At 40.2% G+C, this 24,571-nt stretch overlaps 3 protein-coding genes across 7 annotated transcripts; 1 reads left to right on the top strand and 2 right to left on the bottom strand.

The window, feature by feature from the left end:
- Nucleotides 1-5,386: 5,386 nt before the first annotated feature.
- stk16 (serine/threonine kinase 16) lies at nt 5,387-11,319 on the bottom strand. Of its 2 annotated transcripts, none has more exons than XM_039794968.1 (8): nt 11,221-11,310; nt 10,693-10,817; nt 9,961-10,180; nt 9,747-9,880; nt 9,542-9,629; nt 8,812-8,940; nt 8,535-8,656; nt 5,387-6,994 (listed from the first exon to the last, which is right to left on the bottom strand). In XM_039794968.1, exons 1-8 carry the CDS (start codon nt 11,293-11,295, stop codon nt 6,856-6,858), a joined length of 1,032 nt encoding a protein of 343 aa, XP_039650902.1. In that variant the 5' UTR covers nt 11,296-11,310; the 3' UTR covers nt 5,387-6,855. The 2 variants fall into 2 exon arrangements, with proteins under 2 accessions (XP_039650902.1, XP_039650903.1); XM_039794969.1 differs by having other exon boundaries at nt 6,856-6,994; nt 11,189-11,319.
- A 468-nt stretch (nt 11,320-11,787) lies between these two features.
- LOC120555836 (PEST proteolytic signal-containing nuclear protein-like) lies at nt 11,788-14,658 on the top strand. Its single transcript, XM_039794971.1, has 5 exons — nt 11,788-11,915; nt 12,563-12,786; nt 13,027-13,098; nt 13,194-13,249; nt 13,395-14,658. The coding sequence occupies exons 1-5, from the start codon at nt 11,870-11,872 to the stop codon at nt 13,504-13,506; spliced, it is 510 nt and encodes a 169-aa protein (XP_039650905.1). The 5' UTR covers nt 11,788-11,869; the 3' UTR covers nt 13,507-14,658.
- LOC120555834 (interleukin-18 receptor accessory protein-like) lies at nt 14,659-24,233 on the bottom strand. Of its 4 annotated transcripts, none has more exons than XM_039794964.1 (12): nt 24,062-24,233; nt 23,715-23,907; nt 22,034-22,196; nt 21,795-21,954; nt 19,206-19,271; nt 18,950-19,073; nt 18,612-18,769; nt 17,978-18,115; nt 17,080-17,190; nt 16,845-16,988; nt 16,651-16,766; nt 14,659-15,276 (listed from the first exon to the last, which is right to left on the bottom strand). In XM_039794964.1, exons 1-12 carry the CDS (start codon nt 24,162-24,164, stop codon nt 15,037-15,039), a joined length of 1,716 nt encoding a protein of 571 aa, XP_039650898.1. In that variant the 5' UTR covers nt 24,165-24,233; the 3' UTR covers nt 14,659-15,036. The 4 variants fall into 4 exon arrangements, with proteins under 4 accessions (XP_039650898.1, XP_039650900.1, XP_039650899.1 ...); XM_039794966.1 differs by having other exon boundaries at nt 18,950-19,025; XM_039794965.1 differs by having other exon boundaries at nt 21,795-21,921.
- Between the last annotated feature and the right edge of the window lie 338 nt (nt 24,234-24,571).

Genomic DNA, 24,571 nt, shown 5'->3' with positions numbered 1-24,571 from the left:
CATTATGTAGAAATGAAAGAATATCTTAAGTGTTGTTGTGCATTTCAAAACATCAAGACAAGTAATGTTGTAGGCAGTCCCAGCAACTTGCATTTTTATATTAATTTGATTAAAAAACAACAACAAAAAGACAAATTAAATTTACATTGGTTTCTGTTGGACATTCTGAATGTGACCGACAAAGGTGTTTCTTCTAACAGCAAACACATTGGATTCAGGACATTGGTTAGATTTGTATTCTATTTACATAAAGCTGAAGAGATACCAGCGTGTGCGTGTGTCTGCATGCATGCATACAGAGGGTCACTTCAACATCTCATTTATGTAATGGCTCCACATTTATCGCACCCTGACATGACTGACAGGTGGAAATGACATCACTAACATTTAAATCGTTGTCCTTCTCTCTGCAGAGTGATACATACTAAGTGATACATATTCCACCAACAAGCCATTTCTACACTCATCTACCCCATCTTTACTCCACCTTTCTCACAGACACACACACACACGCTTTAATTCCCCTTTCGCTTTCTGTGTTTCATTTTACGGTCCTTCGCAACCTCAGTGTCACTGCACTATCCAATTGGCATAATTGAGCCAGGTCAGATGATAAAGGGACCTATAACAATCAATGCAGGTGAAATAAAAAACATCTCCCAGTTATTACTTTTGTCCTTTTCCACCGTCAATCAATGCCCCTCCCCTACATCAGTTTAACAGACTGGGACTGCTGCGTTTATTTGAGGGAGAAGGTTTGACATCTCAGAAGGAAGAATGAAGAGCCATGAGGAGGTGAAGGCAGAAAAAGTAGAGATTAGGGAGAGGAGGTTCAGCAGTATCAGAGCTGAGACAGATGAGATGTGACAGGCTGCCACTCTTCTCAGCACCTTCTCATCAGCATGACACAGCTGTCACAGCCCTATTTCAGGAAAATTAAACGGGCTTACGGTAAACCGGCCTGCCTGAAGGGAGGGGCTGGGGGAGTGTGTGTGTGTGTGTGTGTGTGTGTTTGAAAATGAATAGGTTTGTATGCAGATGGCCTTTCTGCTTCTCTCCTCCCCCAATCTGTTCCCCTCCTTCAAGCACCATCCTCTCCTTTTGACATGGTAATGGCTCCAAATTGATGAAGACACTTCACTCATTCAGCGACAACTCTACTGGCAAGCGACATAAACACTTCCTCCACGCCTCCTCATCCATCACTCATGAAGCCCCTCCCTTCTGCCGGCTTGGCATTGCCTGGGCGGGAAGTTGTTCAATCAGCTAATTTGCTGTTCTTTGGCCACTGTTAATGGCCGCGCCACCTCTGGATTATCTTGTCATCCCATCGTCTTAATCAGCGCTGATGAACTGCTCATTAAACTATTAGCCTCCTTTTGAACTTTGTCATGCTTCGCAAAGGTCATATGCCTGTAATTAAAACTAATCTATTGGGTCACATTTCTCTCTTTAATTGGCAGATTAGAAGCAATTTCAGTAGCTTTAATTCAGTGAAAGAAAACACAATGAAATGAAAACATCTTCACAACTTTTGATGAAACATAGGCATTTTGTAAAATAGAGAAGAAAAAAAAGATGCAAATAAAAAAAAAACAAGTGGTTTAAGAATCAGTGCCACAAATAAAAAAAAAAAGCAAATGCTGCACATTCACTGTTCTTAGTTTGTTTCGGTTTTTCCGACAAATTTCAACCAATTTATCCCCAAATTCTGCAGTCAAAGTGATGACGTTATCTTTATCTATATGTCTGTTTATCTTCCTACTGGCTGTACTTGTCAAATGTAAAGGAGAGCACCAATATTGATTGGAACTCATTATCGTCAGATACCAAAAGTTCAAGTATCAGAATTTGGGAGAGAAAAAGTTGGACTGATGCATAACTAACTGCCTTAGCTCACCGAGCCTGGATGATGGCCACATGGAGTATATTCAAATCTAGGCTAGGTTGCTCATTTTATGTTCTACGTTCCATGTTTTGGGATGTTGATTCTTCATTTTAACAATATTTTCTGTTACCCTTAGAATGTGGGGTGGCTCACCCTGGGGTTTTAATGCATCTCTGAGTCATCTTTGTGTGGGCACTGCGTTTAGATGAACGGTGTTTGGCTTCCTTCCGTGGCGCTAGTGCACGGAGCTCGGAGCAACCGAGGTCTGCCGAGCACATCTCAGCAGACTTCTGCTGCCACTGACCACACTGCCATGACACAGAGTTTGATTTAAATCAGCAAAATATCTCTTTAAATAAAATGATTTACTGGGCATTCAGATAACATTAAATAATAGAGAATACAAATCAGCAGAGTTTTGAGTTATGAACCGCTACGTTTAGGATCTGCTAAGCTAACCCTAATTTCACTACTGTGGGTTTGAGTTGAGTTTATTTAAGAGCTGATTCACAAACATTTTCTCCTATATAAAGGACAAACTGTGAACAGTTCAATTTCTTTTCAGCTTGAAAATAACACTTGAAATTAGTATGAAGTAGTAGTTATAGTCATTTTTTAAAAATTTAAAGATTCTACAATTTAATTTCAACTTTGCTTTCAACCATATATCTCTGTGCTGGTTTGTGTGATTTAGATAAACTAGAACGCGTCCAGTCTGTCTGACTTTTGAGCTGAAGATCTCGTCCCTGTTTAAGCCACATCTTGCTGCTTCAGCACAACCATGCAGCACTTCCACTGTAGGTGAAATAGTTGTGATGCCTTTAAAAGAATTCATAACATCCAACTGACCTTATACAGCAAATAAAAACTATCGATCCTCCCTCCCCAACTCCCACTTTAAAAGACTTATTGTGGAGCTCCATTTCATCTAATCACTTGGCAAAAGAGTCCAGGGTCTAAATAAAGAAAGAATAAATAAAAAAGTCCCTGGGCCAATGTGTTGCTCTCACCTTTGCAGATGAAATTACCCGAAAAGCTGTTACAAATCAATATAATCAATGCAATCAGCTAACTGACACAGGCAATCTCCTGCCAGTAAGTAAAATATCCCCAGCAGAGATCTTTCAATCTCTAGTGCCATAATTGCCCCCAAGGGCGACGTTAGGGTGTAGCATTTTGTACACTTAATTAAATTAGTGAGCTTTGTGGACAGGGTGGGTTGCCGATCTCACAGAGAACGGATAGATCTGGCCCTGAGCCAGTAATTAAGGCAATACCTTTCCTGATTACGCCAATCCCCCTTAATGAACTCATTATGCATTTTAACCCGAACACTCCCATGAATTAATGAGCACAAAGAAAGCCCCTGGACGGAAAGAACGCCTTGATCACGAACACAAGTCATAACTCATCCACTCAACGGGGCAGACGTAATGTCCATATTTCTCCCTCTTTCAGCAGCAGCCAAGGCTAATTTAGACTTGAGTGACAGCAAAAGTTCTGGGTCTGTACATATAAAGCTATAAAGGATCCCTCGTCTGGGAAGTAACAACAAAAACTTTACTGGGCGACTTTACAAGGTCTCACAGGAATCATGTCTGAATTCACTGTGTTTAAAAAACTTTTGTGTGGTCATTTTGCACAGATAGGACTACATGCTCACACCCACATGGGGTCCAAAACATATGTGTACAATGATTTAAAGAGACCTAGGAACAGTGCAGGGTGGGAGCAGCTCTGTGCTGACCCATAATGCTTTGCTAATTAAATAATTCACTAATTGATTCATTGCCAAATCAATAAAGCCTGCAGATGGTTTATGGTCTGAGAGCTAAAGTGTGTTTGTGTTTGAGGACTGGGGTTGGGTCACAAATGAAACACGCACACACACACACACTGATGATCCAAACTGCCAGTGCATCCCCTTAACTGAACGGTAAGCAAAAGCACATGAAATTGGTGCTAAAATGTAGGCGAACATTAGGTTGACCTTGCGCTTGTGTTGTATGACATCATTTCAGCCCCTCACAGGCAGATGATAGTGAATATAAAAGGTGTGTGTGTGTGGGCACATGTTGGACCCATAAACACAGCTCTGTTAGACCCAGTCCCAGGGGAGTCTGGGATTTGTAGGTGGGCCTGAGGAAGAAATCAGCTGGCATATCATTAATTCAAGTGTAATGAATCCTAAGGGGGGTTTTGTGTAAAAAAGGGCATATGCACTGTAGATATGTGATATGTTATGTATACTTTATGACCGGCCATTAGAGTGAGTGTGTATGTGTGTGTGTGTGCGCGCCTGTCAGGGTCAGAATTTGAATGAAAGTAATTGGGATAGCAGTGAAGTGTGACATCTCACTGATCTGAGTGGACATAAGGGTTGTAAATTCAGCTACATGGGCAGTTTGATATTTGTTTCCAAGGATGTGTGCACGCACGGGCGCGCGCGCGCGCGCGCGCACACACACACACACACACACACACACACACACACACACACACACACACACACACACACACACACACACACAAGATGCAGAGAATGGCCATCAGTGCTTAAAATATTGGATGAAGGATGTGCTTGTTTGCCACAGGAGAGGATTAACTAAAACGGAGCCAACTTAATTAGAAAAGTAAAGTATTTCTCATTTAATGTGAAACTGCATAAGCATGATGAAAAATGTTATTAAGCTCTACATTAACTGTTACACCCAAATGATTCGGAAATAACACTCCATGTTAGTTAACGTGCAAGAATTCCCAAATTAAATGTATTTTCTTTAGTATCGCTCTTTGCAACTCTACGTGGCCAAAGGTTTGTGGATACACAAACATTTTACACATATTTGATGAACATTCTGATACAACATCCTCCACTCTTATTAGGTTTGACAAAAGATTTTGGAACTTGGCTGCAGAGATCTGCTCCCATTCAGCCAGTAGAGCATTAGGTCGGGAAAAATGAAATACCCATGTTCGGCTAGTTAATATTTTTATATTACAATATTATTACCTCTTGATTAACTGACTTACTAGAAATCCTCCCATGACGCTGCCATGTTGAAGGTACTGAGCTCTTCAGTGCGACCTATTTAACTGCAAGTGTTTGTCGATGGAGATTTCATAGCTGTATGTTAGATTTGATGCAGCTGAATCAACTAATTACAAGTGCTGTCCAAATACTTTTGACCATATTGAGCACATCATGCTGACTAAGTAGTGGGGGCTATTGAGTATTGATTCATATACCTTTTCCTTAGGAGTCAGTTTCATAATTTTATTAAAAACTGTATACGAGGGCACCCGGATAGCTCAGTTGGTAGAGCGGGCGATCACATATAGAAGTTTACTCCTCGACGGAGCAGGCCCGGGTTTGACTCCGACCTGCAGCCCTTTGCTGCATGTCATTCCCCCCTCTCTCTCTCCTTTCTTGTCTTCAGCTGTTCTGAAAATAAAGGCCGAAAATGCCCACAAAAAAAAAGAAAAAAAAAAACTGTATACGAGTGCTACATAATTAATGTTTATTTATCCTTTACGGTGCAGTGAATGAGAGGTTAAACAGAATGTCCCATAATCAAATAACGCACTCTTACTTATTCCTATCTGTGTACTCCCATTTACACTTTGCCATTAACAACACAATAATTTAAAGTCAGTTGACATATCCAAACTTAGCTTTAAAATGATAATATATTTGAACAGTACTGTAAGTATGCCAATTACGATTCCAACAACTAAAAAAAAAGTCATTATCAAGATTGTTTTTAGTTCTAATATGGTCCATAATCACCGCATTACAGAGTCACAAAAGTATTGATCTCAACTTAAATGTCCAAAGTATTTATGGATGTATTTTTTAATCTAATAATTGTTTTAAAAAAAAAGTACCATTTATGTCTACTACTTCAGACTGCCAAACCCTTTAGGATGTGGTTAAACCCTGAGAGAACAAAAGTGTGATCCACATTCAAACATGACAGGAAACCCAGAATTTAGTATAGCTGAAATGGAAAATACCGTTTAAAAAGACAATACAGTGAAGAGTGGCGTAATTAATAAAAAGACATAATTTGTGAAAATGACTATCTACTGTTGTAGGTGTGTTACTGTAACACCTGTCCCCTTCTCCTTGAATAGTTTTCTTCTTATGTAAGCAGACCCTCTTCGCTCTGTTTTACAAGGAGCCCATTCACACATTATCAACAGTACAGAAACATCACCGTGTCAATATGTGGAGTAAGTGAATGTGATGGTGGAGCACCTCTGTGTGTTTAAATGCAGCATTGCAGGTAAAGGAGCACTCTGCCTCTTAACTTTCCCCCAGTAGAGACCAACAGTACGAGGGAAGGCGTGAAGAAAAGCTGAAGGCAAAGGTGTATATCGATGATTACAGCACACACGTGTGTAACCACAAGATGTTACACACACACACACAAAACACAGGAATCAAGATAAAAAAATTAAATAAAGGGAACTGGACCCTATTCCTTCTTATTCTAGGGAATGAAGTCTGATATGTATTGAACTCAGGTAGCTTTCATCCACCGGAAAGTTTGGCAAAGCTTTTTTGTCATCCCTTTTCTTTTTAAAAATGCCAACTACAATTTTTAAAAACATCCCTTTAAGATTACAAAGTGAAGCCACTTCCCTATTAGAAGCAACGACTGACCCTTGCCAAAAGCATTCTATTACAGGCTGGAATTAGATTTGAGGCCTTTCAGATTATTTCGTGCACGTTAAGTCTATAAGGGCCGCAAGAGTCCACTGTGGTACGCAGGCCGGATCGGATCATTCAAACTAAAAGCTGATACTGTTGCCAAGCTCCCCAAGCTGAGTGAAAGTCTGCACCCTAGGCTTTTTACACACAAGTCAATAAATAAAAGATATATTTTCAAGCTCAAAATAATAGCCGTTCAGTTATGTGTGCAAAGGTTTCCAAGTCCCCGCATCCAGTTCACGGTGCATGATCAGACCATGTTGGTTTGGGTGTTGGGGCTGCGACTCTGCAGGTCCTGTACCTGGTCAAGAACCCAGTTGATGTTTGGTCTCTCCTGGGGATTTGACACCATTATGGAGCTCAGCAGCATCTGCAGGCCCTCCGAGTAACTGGGCATGAGACAAAGACAAGACATAGCGGAGTTCAAACACGACAAAAAACGAAACGAAAACATTAACCCGACTTGCGTTTTCAGATTGCATTTTGTTCAGTTATAAAGGAAATTGAACTACATTCAGTAGTTTGTACTGCATTTGAAAAGTCAGTCTCACATTAATGTAGCTGCAGACTAACAATGGCTTTTAGGACAATTCAATTCAAGTGGATGAAAATCTTGGTCTGCCAGGTTTTTATGTTACACATCAGGGTTTACCCTACCATTACGTTTAAGGCTAAAGGCTGTTTAATGCTTCTGCGTCCAATCGACGGCGTACCCCCGCAGACCTCTCTGCGTCGCCGCGAACCCCCCTCCGAGCCCTCCACCGTAGCTCGACGTGCACCTCCAAAAATGTGTATCTTTGCGTCGAGGCGACGCAGACCGCGTTTCAAGCAGCCTACTGTGGGGAGTAGCAATGTGCTAGTTCACGGACATAAGCTTTGCAAATAAACTCAGACATATTTTGGTTACAATGACGGGGTTATCCGTTTGTAAAGTGTCTATATGTCAGTAACGTTTTGAAATTAGCACTTCGCCAGCAAGCAGTACTTTGTGGGCAGTTGTGCTAAAGTTTGCTTGCTAACATAAACTGTCAGGCAGACATCTCGCAGATAACTTCAGATCACCCCCTAGCTTTATGGCAGCGAAATGCACCGCGATGCAAAGCAACTCCGACGCAGAACTCCCAAAGGGTCATGACGGCGTAGGAGCGACGGCGTAGCTATGGTGTGGAGTTGACGCAGAAGCATAAAACAGCCTTAAGGCGCAGCACCCAAGCTGTTTTGGGAAGCACCTAAGGCGAATTAATGTAAAATTTATGTGGGCATCAAATCTAGATCAGATCAGATGGTCCCCAGTGGACTTCTTTAACAAGTTTGGTCTTTAAGCGAGTGTTATTTATTCATCTGCTGTAGCTTTTCCAATGTTTTAGACGGAGATATGGCAATAATGGTCTAAAATGAAATGAAATTTCTTTAATTGAAAAATTTAACATTTTCTTGAGGGAGGACCCCTAAAGCCCTAGCCAAATGCATGCACCTAAGTCTTCCACAAACCTAGGGAAAACACTGCATGTTAACTGAGTTAGTTTTGTGGCTGCTTGTATACAGCATGTCCAGAAAGTTACACCTACCTACAGTAATACCACTACCCAGGGAAGTAACAGAAACTGATACATCAACGGGAAACACTGTAAAGGCCGGGACACACAGGGCCGAAAATCGGCCGTTCGACAGTCTGGCGAGGTCAGTGACTCAACCCCATGTGACGCGTTCGTCCAATCAGCTGCCGGTTTTCATTTTTTGGGCAACAATACAGATTAGCGCCGCCTGCTGTTATGGAGGCGTATTACATCAAGTCTCTTTGGTGTGTTCTGTGGCACTTTTTGGACCAACACGGGGAGACTGATCATTTCGACTGGCTTTTCTGTCAACGGTCGGCCGTCTGGTTGGTGTGTCCTGGCTTTTAGACAATGTTATAGTCAGAAGACTGACCTGCAAGACTGTGGGATAGTCACTGGATTCTGGACAGCCAGGGCAACACTGTCCCCCTTCTGGAATACCATGTCATATGGCCCCTCCAACATCATCATACAGTATAGCACACATCCGAGTGACTGGAGGAGTATAGGAAGACATCAAAAGAAGAGAAAAGACGTAGTCAGTGAATGATCCACAGTAACATTAGGACTTGGTTTTAGAGACTTACTAAAGTCACTTAAGAAAACAACTAGCACAACATACAAAAGCGATAAAGAACACAAGGCTTTACCCAGATATCAGTGCGCTCATCTATAATGCAGTGGCTCTCTACATTGAAGAGTTCAGGAGCCCTGTAGGAAATGGTGCACCGCTGAGCTGCCCAGTCCTGTATGGTCATGGCTTCTCTGGTTCCTCTAACCTGAAATTAATTCAGTTTCATTCAATTCATCACAGGGTAAGCAGTGTTTCTCAAACTCGTTTCAATAATGTACCCCCTTTGAAATATTTTGTTTATCCAAGTAGCCCCTGACCAGGGTCAGCCCTGCTTTGCCCGCCCAGAGAATTTGGCCCACCCATGAGAAAGAGAGAGACATCATGGCTTTCAAACAAGCAAAGTGGCAGTTGGTCAAGGTCACACCCCTAACCTGTTCATTTAAAGTATTTGAGAGTTATAAATCACCCGGTATTGATATTAGTTTGCTTGGATCTCATTCTCCTAATTTAAAAGACCTACATTCTGACATATCTTAATTTCATACTATTCAGCAACATCTAAGAATAATGTTCAAAATGATTTCTTAATATCAACAGACAAAATAATGAAAGTGATGGACACAGAAAAAAATAAATAAAATCACAGCATTTTGCTATTGACACAAAATGGAGACAGACTGTGGGGATGTGACTGACCTCAGGCATCAATTAAACTAATTTGGGCTTTAGTGTTTGACCAATAGTATCAATGCTTATAAATTCATCGGTAAAATCTTTCAAACTCTTCATAGACTCTGTGCCCTTACCTCAATCCTGGCACGGTTCATAGAGCCCAGGTCCATCAGAAGAGGCCTGTCATCCTCATCCAGAAGCACATTTGTGGGCTTCAAGTCTCTGTCAAATTAAAGCAAACACATAGCATTCAGTGTACATAGTTTTCAGATGTCTGCAATTGTGTTACTATAAAAAAGAAGAAGATTGTAGGCATTGTGTCATGCTTATGTGTCTTACCTGTGTGCATAGCCTTTTTCATGAATAGTTTTGAGTCCAGAGCAGATGCCACGCAAGATTTGCAAAATCTGTTTTTCAGGCATTGAGCTCCCCTTGTCTCTTAGCTTCTCCAGAACAGACCATAAACTGCCTTTCTGTTTAAAGACCAAAATATCAGAATCAGATCATTTCCCTCAGGGTTATTCTGGTCATACCAACTTCTGCACCAACTTACTCTAATATAAGGTAGAAGTAACCAGGCTTCAGTCTTGCCTCCACGATCAACAAAGGTGTGTGCAACCAGGCTCAAGACATTAGGGTGATTAAAAATCTGATGCATCTCCACCTCTGTCTGAGCCTCCTGACGGCCTTCACGGTCATGGCACAGGATCCTCTTCAGGGCGTAGAAGTGCCCATCCTTTGCACCCTCTACCAGATCAACATAACTGAACCCACTGAACAGAGGACACGGAGAGATTAGAGTTCAGGAGGATCATATGAGTATTAATTGGACTTTAAGGGATAAGGCTGGCAATATTCTCTCTCTTTCCATTTATTTTTTTTAATTCCCATAAAAAGACCAACAGCATTTCTCCATCTATCAATGCTCTCAGCCCCACCCCCGTTTGTTCCTACTGAAGACCTCAATCTTTGAAAACAAGTCACAAATATAAATTTCCATTTAATGTTTTTTGCGCACTATCCTTGTTCATGGATGTTCCACAAAGGAGGAATAAATAGTGCATTTTAAGGGGACTCCTTTCAACTGAGATTTGGTGTGCTATGTTTGTATTTGCAGTAGAAGGATGGTATATATAAGATTGACTCAAAATAAACATACTGTTACTAAGAAAGATGTCCCCAAGGTCAACACTGAGGCTCAGTGATGTGTTTTTAAAAGTTTGTAGGACGTTTCATGGTATTTGTTGACAAATTAGTAAAAAAAAACAAAAAAACGTTATCTTACCCTTCGTCTAGTTTCTGGACAAAGTAATATTTTTTGTTATCAATGGTGATGGAGCCACGGGAGCATATGCAGAGGGTCTGTCCCATCTTGACTGGCTCATTGTTTAACGCCAAGCTTTTAAGGGCCTGGGAGAAGCAGGACAAATAAAAATACAAATTATTTGAGAAAGACAGCCACAGAAATATAGCAAATAATGCTACTAGCTAAAACATTCATTAATGAAAGTAAACTGCAAGATACGCTTTACGCCCATTGTAGAGAAACAGTTAACACATTGTCAATACAGCGTAAACTGGTAACGTTAGCTAACATAGCACATCATCAACATCTAACGTAGCTAAGCTTCCAACGTAACTCCCAGGCTAGAACAGCGAAAAGGCGACATTAACGTCGATTTTAACCTTAGCCCCAACAGCGGTAGAATTTTAATTGACTACCCGACGCTAAACATAACAAACATATGCTATCATTGGTGGCATTGCGTCTTTATTCTTACCAGCTAGCTGTCTGTTTACCAAATTAGCTTACTGTCATAGCTCTATCTTTTTCTTCTTGGTTTTTAACGGCGGTTGGCAAGAAATGTACTGGGCGCATTACCGCCATCTTCTGCTTGAGTGTGTGTGTGACAGCGTGGACCGGAGATACATGTGAGATACAATCCATCACATGCTTACCATTTAATACATGTGCTTCACTTCACATTATACATTTAAAAATGTATTGACATTTTCAATTTTGAAATACATACAGGCCTAATTAAATCTGATAAATCCTCTGCATTATGTTTTGCCAACGCTACCCAAATAAAGCAATAAATAAATATTAGCGCTGGTCCTTCCCATAGACTGTATAATGGTCCTTCCAGCCAGATATCCTTTATGCTAGATTGATTAGTTCTTCTAACCAGTCTCTGGTCACGCAATTAGCGTTAACTCAATATGTATATACGACCATAGACTGTATACGACTCAAAATGCTAGTTTGTACAAAATAAATTGGCTACTGAACAGATTTATATGGTGACTAGGGCACACTTCTTGGGTCCCCATTTTAGCTTTTTTTTTGTGATGGCTCTTTTCTTCTTCTCCTCTCATAAATAGTGTGTACGGAGCTTGTTTGGCGCGTAGCGACTGAAGAAGACTAGCGGCTTGACTTGTCTGGTTCCACAGGAAACGTTATGGCGGATTACGAGAATAACAGAAGGGGTGGCAACGACGACGGAGGTGATATTTGTGCTGTTTTAACGTCTAAAATGTGGCCGACAAAATAAGCAGTATTTAGCGTTAGCTCGATTGTTCAACCTATCCATGAAAACTACGCCCAGCTAATGTTAGACTGAGGAAACTTCACAAACGTTAAGCTAACTTAATGTTAGCTGCGTATCACTGGCTAACGTTAGCTAGTGCGAAGTAACGTAAATAGTTTGCGTTGTATTAACGTAAACTATTTAGCTATGGGAATTGGGATGGCTGTAACTTCACGGCTAAAGTAACCGCTAGCTACGTTAGTCAGAGAATATGTTGAATATTTGCCTTCAGCCAGTCTCTTCGTTATCTTGCTAACCTGGCGTTAGCCTAGCTAGCGTGCAAGTATAGACGCAGGTTAACAACGTTATTATTATTTGCCCTCAGACCCTGTACAGCACTCTGTGTACCTTAACCCTGATATTGTAGGTAGTTTCTGCATACACAGTTCCAATGTGGACTATTAAGACCGTAAGTTAAATGGCAAGAACCTAAGTTAGGCTAACGTTACATTTTGCTAGTTAATGGCTTGAAACCTTAGCCACACAGGTAAAGGTGATAGCTTATTATTCTCCAGTTCCCAGGAAACAGTTGTTCACCTTGGTGAGTTGTCTTGCCTCAAGCAGGGCCGCAGGAGGAGGGAGACAGAGTGAAAACTAAGCCTGTCTCTTGTAGCACTGTGGGCGAAGGGACCGCAGTCAAACGCAAATCCCAGCATCTCACACCTGAAGATGAGGATGAGTCCTCCGCAGACCCACCAGCACCCCGCAAAATCTCCAAGATTGGCTTTAGCATGAGCAGTCCGATGGGGAAGAAGTCGAACCCCATTTCTATCAAACTTGGAGCATCAGTGAGTGTGTAGTAATGCATTATAACGGCTTGAACACATACTGCTTGAATGTTGCCCCCATTGTGAGTGTTGTTAAAATAAGTAGTTATTAATGAGTTTGAATTAAATGGGAATTAATTCATTAATAAATTAAGTAAAGGGAAAAACTGCAAATACGCTTTTATTTTGCAGTTAGGAAGTGAGTGAAGAAGTGTGATGCTTTTCAGTTTCCCTAAATATTATATCACCAATCTGTTCTAGAAACCCAAAGAGCCAGTACCATCAGCTCCTCCAAAAAAGTCAGGGATGGCGTCTGTTTTTGACGAAGATGATGTAAGTGCACACACACGCACAGTAATGTCATGGTTGTTCAAATCCATAAACAACAAATGTGCAAAAGCTTACTTAAACTTTCTCTTGCCATGCAGAGTGAACCTGAGGAGATGCCCCCAGAAGCAAAGATGAGGATGAAGAATATTGGCAGGTGAGTACACACATACATGTACTTCATAATCGTTGCCTCAGCCTCGGCTTTCATTAAAAACATTCAGCTTTTGAATCTTTTTTTTAATTACACGCCACATTTCACAATAAGTTATTTGTGAGTGACTAATCTGCTTTCTTTTCAGAGAGACACCGACATCTGCAGGACCCAATTCCTTCAACAAGGGCAAGCAGGGTTTCTCTGATCATCAAAAACTTTGGGAGAGGAAGATGAAGGCCCAAGCAGACAAATTGTAAATGACTACTGTGAAGTTGCCACTACAACTACCACAGTTTGTGTCACTAAAAGAGGAGCGTGTGTGTATAGTTTAAACCATGTCAGAGATATCTATAAAGGCTCAAATGATTCCTTACTGTAGCCTCGGTTTTGACAACTTCTCAGCTTTGTGGACATACGGTAAAGAATACTTTAAGCCCTCTATGATATTATGTGACTGAGCTCACGTTTACGTTTCTAACCACTACTGGCTGATGCTAACTAAGAAAAGAGGTACCAGTGTCAACCCTTTTGTGATGAGAGGTGGGGTGATAGAGATATGGGACAAAAAAATAATTAGCCAGAATATTGTTTATACTAAAATTTGCTACAGTTGCTTTCTGCTGGTTAATTAGAAAATCTAGCATCTTAGAGCCCCCATGCCCCTTTTGTGACATGCTTGTTCCCAACTGAAGCTGGTTGGTTGTGGTGCTGAGCAAGCTCTCAGTGTTTGCTTGTCAAATATTTGTGTAAAAATGTACATAGAAGTGTGATAATGTTTTATTTTTAAATCCACAAATGGGAGTGTGTGTTTGAGTGTTAACGTAATCTTGCATGTGTGGCATAAACCAGACCTACAGATGGATTGTTTCATTTCATTTAGTTTCGCAACATTAATGTACAACCCTTTGTTTTCACCAGCTATGCCACCTTATAGGCAGTCTTTTGTTTTGTTAGTTTAAGCTTTGTGTCAGTATTTCTGGTTTTGTTTACTTACTGGTTTTGTATTGAATCTGGCAATTTAAAAACCCTACAAAAATGATGTTCTGATGGAAGGACTGCTAATGTGTTTTTAGTTGACAACTGTGTGAAGACAGCTGTCACATGAACACCGGGGTGCTGGTAACACTTATTTTGAATGATTTCCAGGGGGTTAAAATGCTGGTCAGCAATGATTAGACACTTTTACAAACTCTTTTCATCGCCACTTTCACATCAGAAATAATGTGGAACCTCAGTGACTTATTCTGTGCCTGACACTTTCTTGGAAAACTCCCTTCATCAAAAATATGAACCCTGAATTCCTCTGTAGGTTACCTGACTGTTGTGCTTCCCCAAATGAATAACATAAACATCCACTGCTGCGACCTGTTTTATCTAACAACTCAGTCAAATACATTTTTTGGATGAACTATATTGTGTCAAATGTTTATTGCAGACATGTCTGCTGTGACAATACATGATTTACTTAAGCTGATATATATATTACATTACATAGTACATACAGGCATATAAAAGGTAATTAGGTTTAATTGTTACGAAGCATCCATTGTTTAGACATATTTTATCAATGGACTAAAACAAATCCTTTAACTGTTATATCCTGTAAATTATTTTGCACTGTTTAACCGAAACAGTTTATCTTTGGTACAGATGGAAATTAAAGACCAGAGTACACACCGTTGTGCTCTGAGCATGGCACAAAGGGTGACACGCTTTCCCCATCATATGAAAATTACCTTGACGCTGTTGTTCATGTGTTGCCCTTGCTTGCAAACCGAACAGTCTAATCATTGGTCCTGCATGAGTGAAACCAGCGCCACTCTCTGATCGGGCATGGCCTTCCTCAAAGACCTCCAGAAGTTGTTGGTGGCTCTGGCGGGTTCGCCTGAGGTCCAATCCAGACTGGGTAGCACCTTCAAGGCCCTTTGGACCACTGTGGGCAGCGGGGGGTCCGGCTGGATGAGGGATGCTGACGTTCTGCTGACCCATATTAGCAGGACTTTGAGGGAAGAGTTTTGCAGCAAAGCCTAAAAATGGACCGAGCAACAAATCAGTAATTAATTTATGTTTTGAACTGTAAAAACAGTGATTAAAAATGTCACCACGGGTTAACTACGGAAGAGGATTAGGGCCACTGGTGAAAAATGTATTTGAGTTTTGACTTAATTCTTAGAATTCTGAACTCAAATACATTTTTCACCAGTGGCCCTAATCCTCTTCCGTAGTTAACCACTTAACCCATTTTATACAGATTTTCCTACTACAGCATTGTCAAACTCATTTTCACTAAGGGCCACACTGGAAAAAGAAAATTACACCAAGGGCCAGACATGTTTATTGACGTGCTTTTGTTATTGCATGTCACTTTTTAAAAACATTTTGGTAGCGTTTTACCTCATTTTTGTTGTTTTTGTTGCGACTTTTTTGTGGCTTTCTCAGACATTTGTTACCTTTTTGTAAATTTGTTGCTTTTTCTGACATTTTTGTACGCTTTTTTTTTTTTTTTTAACAACCTGTTTCACAGCCTGAATATGAAAACTCTGCTTCTGGGGGAATTTCTGAGTCTCAGAGACACTTTCCTGTGCTTTTGGTTTGGTGCACAACTAGGCGGGCCAAAATTTATTGTGAACCCAAATTGATATACGGGCCGGATCTAAATCTGTAACAGGCGGACCTTGAGTTTGACACGTGTCCTACCATCAACGCAGCAATGGGTTTCAGTTGATGTCAGTAAATCGATAAAATGAAACCAATGTGGCTATTTGAGAATTGCATGGGGGGGGGGCACAAAGATACTGGAATGAATCGGGTAGATGCAAAGACTGTGAGTCAAGCCAAAACATCTTGATTGCCCTCTGGTGGTTGGCTGCAGTATAGGTCAAATCTCACCCCCTCCATGTTGGTTGATGTGACATGGGCCACACTAAAAAGTGAAAGTACACTTCAAATACATTTTCCCAAAGATGGCTTTGGTAATTTTAGGTAGTTCTTATCACGCTGATGTTTGTTCAATGGTTAATTGTGATAAGTTTGGTTTTATGTTTAAAAAAACCTGGGTGAAACGTCATGATTGACAGCTGTGATTGACTCGTGTTTTGTCAGGTGGGTGTATGGATGGGACTTTGATACAGCAGTTCCACTGGGGGATCACTACTGCGCAGACTCTATTTCCAAAATTACATCCGGTACATTACAAGTATCCGCTATACTTTGGCTTAACTTTTGTGTAGTGGGAGGAAGTGGAGACGCGTTGTACATCTTTTCTCACAGTCTATGGAATGAATAGCCGTGGTTGCGGGGAGGGGCCTATAGAGAATGCCTGTGTACAGGGTCCAGAATTTTGTGCTACGTCCCTGTGAACGCGGCATTAGACATCTTCTCTCTGGGAAATGTAGGCCTACCTGGATTCCCGATTCCAGTACAAACACAGCATTGCTGTTGGAGAGGTAGTCAGCTGACAGGAGACAGATAAGCATTCGGCTTCTCTGCATTGCAAGGACCACATCATTTGCATATGCTGCAATACAAAATGGAAACCATCAGGAACATTTGCTGCCAACACACAGAGACGCAGACATACAGTTGATCCTCTGACCTCCTCCAGGAAGCACGTCCCTCTCCAGAAGACAGAGGCGATATGCCCACCGGTCCTCTAACACATGGGGTAGCAGCACTTCTAGTGGTCTCTGGGTTGAGGTACCCTCCTCAGTGTTCAGCGGGTCCATGCTGGACAAACATGCTGCCAATGAAAGCATTTTGTCAATTTACTTTACCAGTGTAGTTGCATGAAAATAAAATCCAGATATCATACATTAAATGTGTTGGCCTACCTTCCTCATCTGTGTCAGGTCCTTTCTGGGTGGAAATGGTCAAAACGCCCTCAACCTCAGCTGTTGGAGGGCTCCACACATACGACAGAAGCACATCAAACTCTTTCTTATCTGATTGGTGGAGGTGGATGTGAAAGACAATTTTGAAACGTAAACATTAGGTTCTTTCAGTTATTTCCATTTCATATGCAGCCGTAGTAACACTTTGATCAAGTGATAAGATTGGCATGTCGGTTTTCGTCTACAGTAAGTGCAATATCATAGATCAGGATCTTCAACAGGGTGTCCAAATTATTGTAAGTTTTTTCAAGTCTTAACATGAATCCAACATAATATTAGCAAATATAAATCCCCACTGCTTACTGGCCTTTAGGTACGGTAGTCACTAAATCCTAATCCTGTCATTCAAACATGATTTAACATGATTTATTAAATCATGCCAACAATTATTAGGCTATTTTAATTGCTTCGTATTCTATGCAAAAAAGGTATTATAGGCCCAGTTTATTATGCAACTTCAACTGCTCCGTCCTCTCTTTCAGTTAAGGGGTCCTTGGCTTAAAAAACGTTGAAGACCCATGTCATAGATATTAAGATTTTAAAGTATTATGATATTTCAGTTACTTTATTAATGTAATGCTTTGTAGGGTTGAATAGGTTGTGGTAGAGCTAGAGCTTTATCTAAAGGTTAACCCACATCCTATGAAGAAGAGCAGCTGAGCAGCTCTCTGCGGGCCAGGTGTCAGAGCATGGATGCCAACGCATTTTAAGTCTGCCTTTGGGTTTCTACTCTACATTGTGTGTGGGATTGTGTGTGTGTGTGTGTGTGTGTGTGTGTGTGTGTGTGTGTGTGTGTGTGTGTGTGTGTGTGTGTGTGTGTGTGTGTCTGTATTCTGACCTCCATCATATTTTCCACATTGGAAGTGGGATCTGTAGATAAGCTGTATTTCCAGCCATTTCACATGCAAAACCATTCCCAGCCCAGCTACCAGCAGCAAAGACACAACGGGATACCCAACCAGTGACGGCCATTTTACTGAAACCCAGTGAAAAATGTACACATTAGATCGTATTATGAAATGCAAATCATCAATAATGGACTTGGGGGCAGCAGAAACAAGCTGTAGACACAAAATTGACATTTGACCATATGACGTTACAGTAATATGTTAGCAAACAGTAAGTTATTTTTCTAACTTTGTTGTGTTTCACTATGGGAATCGCCTCGGCATAGTTGGTCACGCCGAGGAAATTCCCATAATGAAACACCTCACTCTGTTATCAAAGATTACATTAAGTAACCCAATGTTTGAAACACACCAAAGTATCAGTTAGTGGATATAACTATGTGGACATGGGTGTTTTGAAAATGGCTATAGTGTCACCACTGGATTGATTACATTGTAATACAGACTGTCTCAGATGGAGCATTTTCAAATTGAGCATTGACAATTATTTGAGCTGCAACGTAACGATGTTGTGACAAAGTATACTTTGAATACAACTAACGCATGAAGGTGAAACAACAGTACCTTTCATTTTCTCGATGAGCTTGATGGTGGCATTGGTGTTTCCATGAGTATTATTGGCGATGCAGGTATACGTGTGATACTGGTTCAAGAGTTGTGGAGTCACCTCTTCTATGACGGCTCTTTGTATAACCTCGAGCACAAATAGGCCCATGTCCTTGCTGAATCAGGGAAAGGATTTCAGCTCCCTTGCATCCTAATGAACACTTATCATGCAAGCCGAGCTGAACAATCATGTTTAAATCCTCAAATGTTACAACCTCAAACACTGGTGCTGCACATAAAAAGACTGTTACTTCCTGGCAAAAGCAACAATTGACAAAGGGACTGCAGGGACTCACGATTCCATGGGTAGTAGAGTCATATTCTCCATCTTGCCACCGTAGTTCCTGTACCACCTCACCTCGGGCAAACGGTCTATCTCAAAAAAAAAACGTGCCTTACACATCAGAGTGTGAGACCGACCTAGAACAAAAACATGCCCATTATAATCAACCATTCAGATGTTTGATAACAGTGTTGACCTTTGAGTGACAACCATCTAAATTAGTTATTAACTCTGATAGCTGTGGGATTATATAATTTGGACATACTTACCAAGCTCCACTTCCTCTTTTATGTTGCCATAGGGATAAATAATGCTGGGAGGTTCATCTAATTTAGCTGTTTGGGCATGGGAAATAAAGTCACACAGTTCTTATAATATGTCAAGTTTACTGTGTCTGAGAAACATAGGGCCTGTTCTGACCTGGTTTGAACATCTGTCCTGAGCATAGGCGTGGGGGAATCAGGATCTTGTCCCCCCATAAAATGATCAATAAAAACCACGCTGTGTATTATAAATAATATAATAATATATACTTAAAATAATTGTAAAAGCAGACCCATAACTGACAGTATGATTTACTATATATTTACATCCAAAACACACAATTCTCTATCAGTGGTTTCTGTTACAGTTGAGTAGGTGGCCCTTAATGTAGCCAAGGACATATTCCCGTTCTCACTGCTATTAAAATGTGGACACGTGTGGCCTAGACCACCTCTGAATGTGGTTTTAGTGAGCGGATCTCAGTGTTTCCTCAATGCGTCCTGAGTGTGTTTTCACCTGTAGATATGTACACGTGTTCCGATCACACATTTAATTTTAAAAACCAGGTCAGAATGGAGCCACACATTCTGTATACTGTCTTTTTGACGCATGGCACCCACATGTTTGAAAAAACACTACATGATTAGAGGCTCTACAAAATGGCTTGGCAAGTTGCATATGGAAGATTTATAATGCTTAAATGAAAACAAATCAAACAGAAATAAAGTAGGGTACAACCGGGACGATTGAAACGGAGGACGAATGAAACATTGCAGTTATCCTGAAAACCATACACGTTGCAAATGTCAAATTTATCAGCACGTACAGCACACAAGATCTACCAGACCCAGGAAAGTTGGCGTCATGACGTCATGCTGCTACAAAGTTAGACCCGCGAACCCAATTTGAGTGCGGTAAATAAAATGTTTGATGCGGTAATTTTCTTTTTTAATGACAGGTTGTATTTATTGTTTCATGTACCGTTGTCATGGTCATACGACAGATGAATTAGCTTTTTAAAATGTCCTACAGTGTGGAATGTCAGAGTTTTTTAGTTTAGGAGCAAAATAGGTTTAAATGTCAACTGTTGCTGTTGGGACGAATGAAACAGCTGTTTCATTCGTCCCGACCAGGCAGTAAACCCCATGTATTCTAAGTAATTGCACAAATAACTATGTTTATACTATATTTTATGCAGGAGAGACATGGAAAAGTGGTTTTAGAAAGGTGTAAATATATTTGGGGCTATCAGGTAGGGGGTCGAGTTTTGCCATGTTATCCTATGGAGACTGACGGGCTGTGGGTTGTTAAGGGAACTTATTTGGATGTGCGGTGGCCTTACCCACATCAGAACAGAGTGAAATAACATTTTGTACCATAGAAACATTATACCTAAACCTATATAATTGGAAACCTGTATTATTTTAGCTATATAAATGGCATAGTGCATTGGTATTTCCATAACCGTGAGATATGCGCTTCACGATGACGGCAATGAGTTGTTAAGAGACATTCACCAAGACGTGTAGCCCTGCAGCAATCTATCTGAAATAACACCTATCCGAAGTACCATTCATGATATGTTGCTAAATACTGAAGTTGTGGGAAGTGTACATAGCTTAAACTGGATGTTTCTTTCGTCCCACATGCCTGTTTCATTCGTCCAGGCCAGGAGGGACGAATGAAACAAAACGCACGTCCGACTACTGCTTAAATAACTCCCCAACGGTTTTATTTAGAGCTGAAAATGCAACTGTATTTGACAGAGGACAGATGTAGGTTGCTGGTGACAAAATATTAGCTTTCAGTGTTTTACGATATCTTTGTAAATGACGTTTAATTAAAAACTGTTTCATTCGTCCCGGTTCTCCCCTAAAATACAAAACACATTGTTGTATTTCCTTTTTCCTGTGCATTTTCTGTGTAATAAATACATGATAAACATATAATAGAAGGAGTGAAGAGGTGTATTGCCTTTCACCCTAAACAGCCATGCTAGCAGCTCTGTTACAACAGAAAAGATTCGAGCTAAATGCTAATGTCATGATAACATAATCACATTGGCAATGCTAGCTCACTGATACTCAGTGGGTATAATGTTTACTATGTTCAAAATCTTAGCAAAGATTCTCTAGATTACAAGATGCACCAATGGTATGAAATGGCACACATTTCTGGTCTCCTATATGGGCGTGGTCTCGTTTGGAAGTGTAGTGAACTTCATTGTAGATAAATAAAAAGTTATATTTGCACAATTTATTAAAGTTTCTTTTGCTAACATAACATTAGATACTTACACAGCTAAAAGCCATATATAGCATTACAAAAACTGGTTTAAGCTTATCGTGAGCTTATCTGTGTTACCACAGAGGAAAGCCAAACTGTTAATCTGCACACACTGCCCTCGCAAAGATGACACAAAGCTGGATTTGAATCAGCAAAATATCTCTTTAACCTCTAATATCTCTTTAACCTGACACACAGACACACAGACACACACACAGACACACACACACACACACACACACACACACACACACACACACACACACACACACACACACACACACACACACACACAACAGAGCACTTACCGATGACTGTGACGTGAACAGCCCTCCTGAAGGTCCAATTGACTCCTTGCTCAATTATTTGTCTATCACAGAAATATACATCAGTATCCTCTTTTCTGACTTCACAGAAATGTAATCGCCCAGGCGTCTGACAGGAGCGTAGGGACACATTTTTGTTATTCTGTAAGAAAGCACACTTGTGGGTTTTTGTTGTGATTTACATTGTGAGATTGATAATCCTTTTCATGTGTGTACTTCACCTTGTACCAAATGATCTCTGGGTTGTTACTACAGTTGCTACCTGGGCAGGAGATCTCCCCACCTTGAGCCACGGTCAGCAATACTGACTTATGGCTCTTGTTAGACTGTAAGCATCCCAGACTTCTATTCACCACCTGCAGATGGAAAAACATATTGCTGCCACTGGACAGCAAAGACCTAAACACTTAATAGAAGTCCAATCACATGCGATCTAAACTTAAAAGAAAATAAATATTATATTTAGTATAGCACAAAAAGTTTTTAAAGTTGTTAAAATAAAACAAATCGTTATTTGATATTAAGTATATCTTTAAGTAATGTATGTTAATAATTTGTTAAGGCTTTACAAATAACAATTTACATGTATTTATTTATTATTATTAGCTTGTTAAATAAGTCTTATTGTAAACCTCAATCTGTGATTTGTGTATTGCCAACTGCTGCTGCCCATGTCCATGTAGATTCAAAAACCGGCCAAACACTTTCTCCTCCTTTTAAGATTTACCGTATTTTCGTTTTCGGTCAAATAGCCTTATGAATGGGAGTGCTAGGGGCACTACAATGGTAGCATCAAAATCGCTATTTTTAAAACACTAAGAAGGCTCGACACAACATGAAACTTTGCTCGAAGTATCACCAGGGGCTCTACACATGAACTCCAGCACTGAGAACATTGTTTGTGTACACAGAGTTTACTAAAAAGAAAGGTTTTGAACAACTCACTGTAGCTGTTGGTTTTTCCGCTCGCCGCCATCTTGCCAGTCAAAAAGTGTCGATCTCCGAATGTAACGTAACATGGAGGAGAGTAAAGATGAAAGCTCCTAAAGCTTAGTTCCATATAAATGCACGGATAATTCATTGTTTAGTTGTTAGTGAAAAACAATATTGACCTTGTAGTTGAAAAAGGAGCCTCATATAAGAATGACATTTCCTCCTATGGAGTCCGTTCATTCACATTCGGAGATCGACACTTTTTGACTGGCGAGATGGTAGCAACCGGAAACAGCTAAAGTAAGTTTTAGTAATCTTTGTGTACACAAACAATGTTCTCAGTGCTGGAGTTCATGTGTAGAGCCCCTGGTGATACTTCGAGCAAAGTTTCATGTTGTGTTGAGCCTTCTTAGTGTTCTCAAAATAGCGATTTTGATGCTACCATTGTAGTGCCCCTAGCACTCCCATTCAAAAGGCCATTTGACCGAAAACGAAAATACGGTAAATCTTAAAAGTGGGGCTTCCGTCCTAATTAAGCTTTTAAACGAAAGTTTGACTCTGGTACATTCACAAAAAGACCCTATGTTGCATTTTGGCGAGAGTTACGCTTTAATAAGTAGAAACATAAAGATTAGGAGTTTTTTGTGTTGGAACTTCATAGCTAAGACATGAGAAACAATTATTGCCATTATTGTTTCAATGCAAATATGCACATGCGACTGTTGTTTTAAGACAGACTTGAAAAAAATGTGAATCTATCATTCAAAATCCCTTAATGAATACATTTATTGTAAAGTGGTACCATTCCACGTCATCAAATTCTACATTGTTTTCTCCAATGCAATATCACAAAGAAAAACATAATTATACTGTGTTATTACACAACTTGTTTTTAAGACATTAATCTCAGGTGCATTCATTTTAAAAAGTTTAAGCAGATGCATTTGTAAATACAAACATGATTATCACCTGCATGTGTACTTTCCAGAATGTTTTGCTTCAGCTCGGAAGACTCTCCCACAGACAAAGGATAGGCCTTCATTTCCTTCTCCTGTCATGGAACATGACACCATGTGCTGGTTCACAGTTTCACACGGTATCATAAAGTCTTCCCCCTCTACAGCTCTGTAGTGCTGGGGAAAAGTTCCCCGCTGGTTCCCAACTAGAGAGAGTCATATTTTGGTTTCATTTTATTTATACATTCAGACATGAAAAGGTCTGGGGCGCCATTAATAATTACATTACATAGAATCCTTTTAAACACACATTACAAAGCTTTTTTTTGTGTGTATGTATGTATTTTTTAAATTAAATACCTGTTTGTTTATTTTGTTTTCCACAGCATCCCTCCATGAAAATAGGAAAAATAAAAGAACACAGAATGTAAAGAGACAAACATTGCTTGTTCACTTCAGTCATGATGCTGATGAAATCAGTCTTCTTCTCATTTTTTTCTAATGCGTTCTCCTGTAACCATCTCTACAATTCTTGGTATTTTATCATCGTCATTGGTGTTTTTTCCTCTTGGGCGGCAACATTTTCACAGGAAAATAGATGTAGTAGGTGGTATCGTATGGTTTCCTGTTTGTTTGGGCTGAACATGATTTGACTGCAAATTGAGATAGTTGTTAGCCACTTCCTATGTGAACTACAGAAGTGTTAGCTCTTAGTATTATCTCATATTTTACTGTATTGTGAAAGGAAACACTAACCATGATTTTACGCATTTAAAAATAAAACATGGCTAGCACGTTATTGCTAAACTAATAGATTGCACTGAAAATAGGAGACACAAAAAGGTAGGCTAGTTCCTTAAAGAACACAAG

The sequence above is a fragment of the Perca fluviatilis genome, chromosome 3 (assembly GCF_010015445.1).
Source record: "Perca fluviatilis chromosome 3, GENO_Pfluv_1.0, whole genome shotgun sequence".
In the NCBI taxonomy this organism is placed as follows: domain Eukaryota; kingdom Metazoa; phylum Chordata; class Actinopteri; order Perciformes; family Percidae; genus Perca; species Perca fluviatilis.
The sequence above is the reverse complement of the archived record's forward strand: the minus strand, read 5'-3'. Positions and strand labels throughout refer to the sequence as shown.

Coding starts and splice junctions, on each gene's coding strand:
- LOC120555834 (XM_039794964.1), bottom strand. CDS start 24,164: ATGACTGAAGTGAACAAGCAATGTTTGTCTCTTTACATTCTGTGTTCT. Junction 21,955..22,033: donor CAGAGATCATTTGGTACAAG/GTGAAGTACACA, acceptor GCTTTCTTACAG/AATAACAAAAATGTGTCCCT. Junction 16,989..17,079: donor ACCTGACACAGATGAGGAAG/GTAGGCCAACAC, acceptor TTTCATTGGCAG/CATGTTTGTCCAGCATGGAC.
- LOC120555836 (XM_039794971.1), top strand. CDS start 11,870: ATGGCGGATTACGAGAATAACAGAAGGGGTGGCAACGACGACGGAG. Junction 11,916..12,562: donor GGGTGGCAACGACGACGGAG/GTGATATTTGTG, acceptor TGCCTCAAGCAG/GGCCGCAGGAGGAGGGAGAC. Junction 13,250..13,394: donor AGGATGAAGAATATTGGCAG/GTGAGTACACAC, acceptor CTTTCTTTTCAG/AGAGACACCGACATCTGCAG.
- stk16 (XM_039794968.1), bottom strand. CDS start 11,295: ATGGCGGTAATGCGCCCAGTACATTTCTTGCCAACCGCCGTTAAAAAC. Junction 9,630..9,746: donor GAAAAAGGCTATGCACACAG/GTAAGACACATA, acceptor TTAATTTGACAG/AGACTTGAAGCCCACAAATG. Junction 6,995..8,534: donor ACTATCCCACAGTCTTGCAG/GTCAGTCTTCTG, acceptor TCTCATGCCCAG/TTACTCGGAGGGCCTGCAGA.